The 1,045-nt window shown below is 40.1% G+C and overlaps 1 protein-coding gene across 1 annotated transcript in view; it reads right to left on the reverse strand.

The window, feature by feature from the left end:
- LOC107883570 overlaps positions 1-235 on the reverse strand; it is a 4,952-nt gene extending 4,717 nt beyond the window's left edge. Inside the window, exon 1 of the mRNA XM_016803799.1 lies at positions 157-235. Within this exon, the coding sequence (XP_016659288.1) occupies positions 157-235 (79 nt within the window). The remainder of the gene's footprint in view (positions 1-156) is intronic.
- Between the last annotated feature and the right edge of the window lie 810 nt (positions 236-1,045).

Raw genomic sequence — 1,045 nt, forward strand, 5'->3', positions numbered from 1 at the left:
CAAGCGAGACAGGGCAACTGGAATAGACATATCGGCGCGCCAGCACAACATGCAAAATAGCCAGTCAGATAACACGTCGGACGCGAAGGGGAATACGCAAGCTTAGTCGGCGGTCAACAGGTAAAGTCGCCAACACCGATAGCGGTACGAGTTTACCGACGGCTTGCGTAAACAAAGAACCTATGGTGATAATAACTACTGCTTCGAAACCATTCGAAAAAGTATTCATGGACATTGTAGGGCCGCTCGACAAATCTTACCATGGGAATTCGTATATTTTAACTTTGATCGATGATTTTTCGAAGTTCACTTGGGCGTGTGCCATGAAGGATCATGAAGCAAACACCGTCGCACAGCATTTTGTCACTCAGTTTGTATGTCTGCATGGGCAACCTGAATCTTTAGTGACGGACTGTGGAACTGAATTCCTTTTAAGGTTTTCAAAGAAGTGTGCAAACTCTTAAATATCTCTTAAACATCAGCTACTCCGTATCATCCTCAGAGTAATGGTAGTTTAACCCTTGGTGAATATTTGCGGAACTACTCCGGAAAAAATCCGCAAAACTGGGATGTACATGTTCCTTATGCAATGTACTGTCATAATTCTTCAGTACACACTTCTACAGGGTTTTAACCACATGAAGTTGTGTATGGATATCCGTTATCAATACTGAATTCGCTAAGTCGTAAGCCAGAACCTCAATATAACTATCAAGATTACCAATACGAAATGAAACGTCTTATGCAAGAAATGCACCAGATGGTAACAGAGCAACAGATGAAATCAAAACAGAAATCGCAGGAGCAATATGATCGTACAGCTGTGCCTTTGAAAATCAATGAAGGTGATAAAGTCATAGTGCAAGAAAAAACAAGTAAAGGAAAATTAGCACCTAAGTGGTTAGGGTCATTCACAGTGGTGGAAACTAATGCAGACTCTCTGAATGTGACCATATTAAAAAAAAATAAACAAGTAAAATTGCACAAAAATCTCTTGAAGAAATTTCATGAATGAAATCTAAATTGTGTTTCAGAATCTCACTGG

This window comes from Acyrthosiphon pisum, unplaced genomic scaffold (genome assembly GCF_005508785.2).
Source record: "Acyrthosiphon pisum isolate AL4f unplaced genomic scaffold, pea_aphid_22Mar2018_4r6ur Scaffold_21129;HRSCAF=23109, whole genome shotgun sequence".
NCBI lineage: Eukaryota > Metazoa > Arthropoda > Insecta > Hemiptera > Aphididae > Acyrthosiphon > Acyrthosiphon pisum.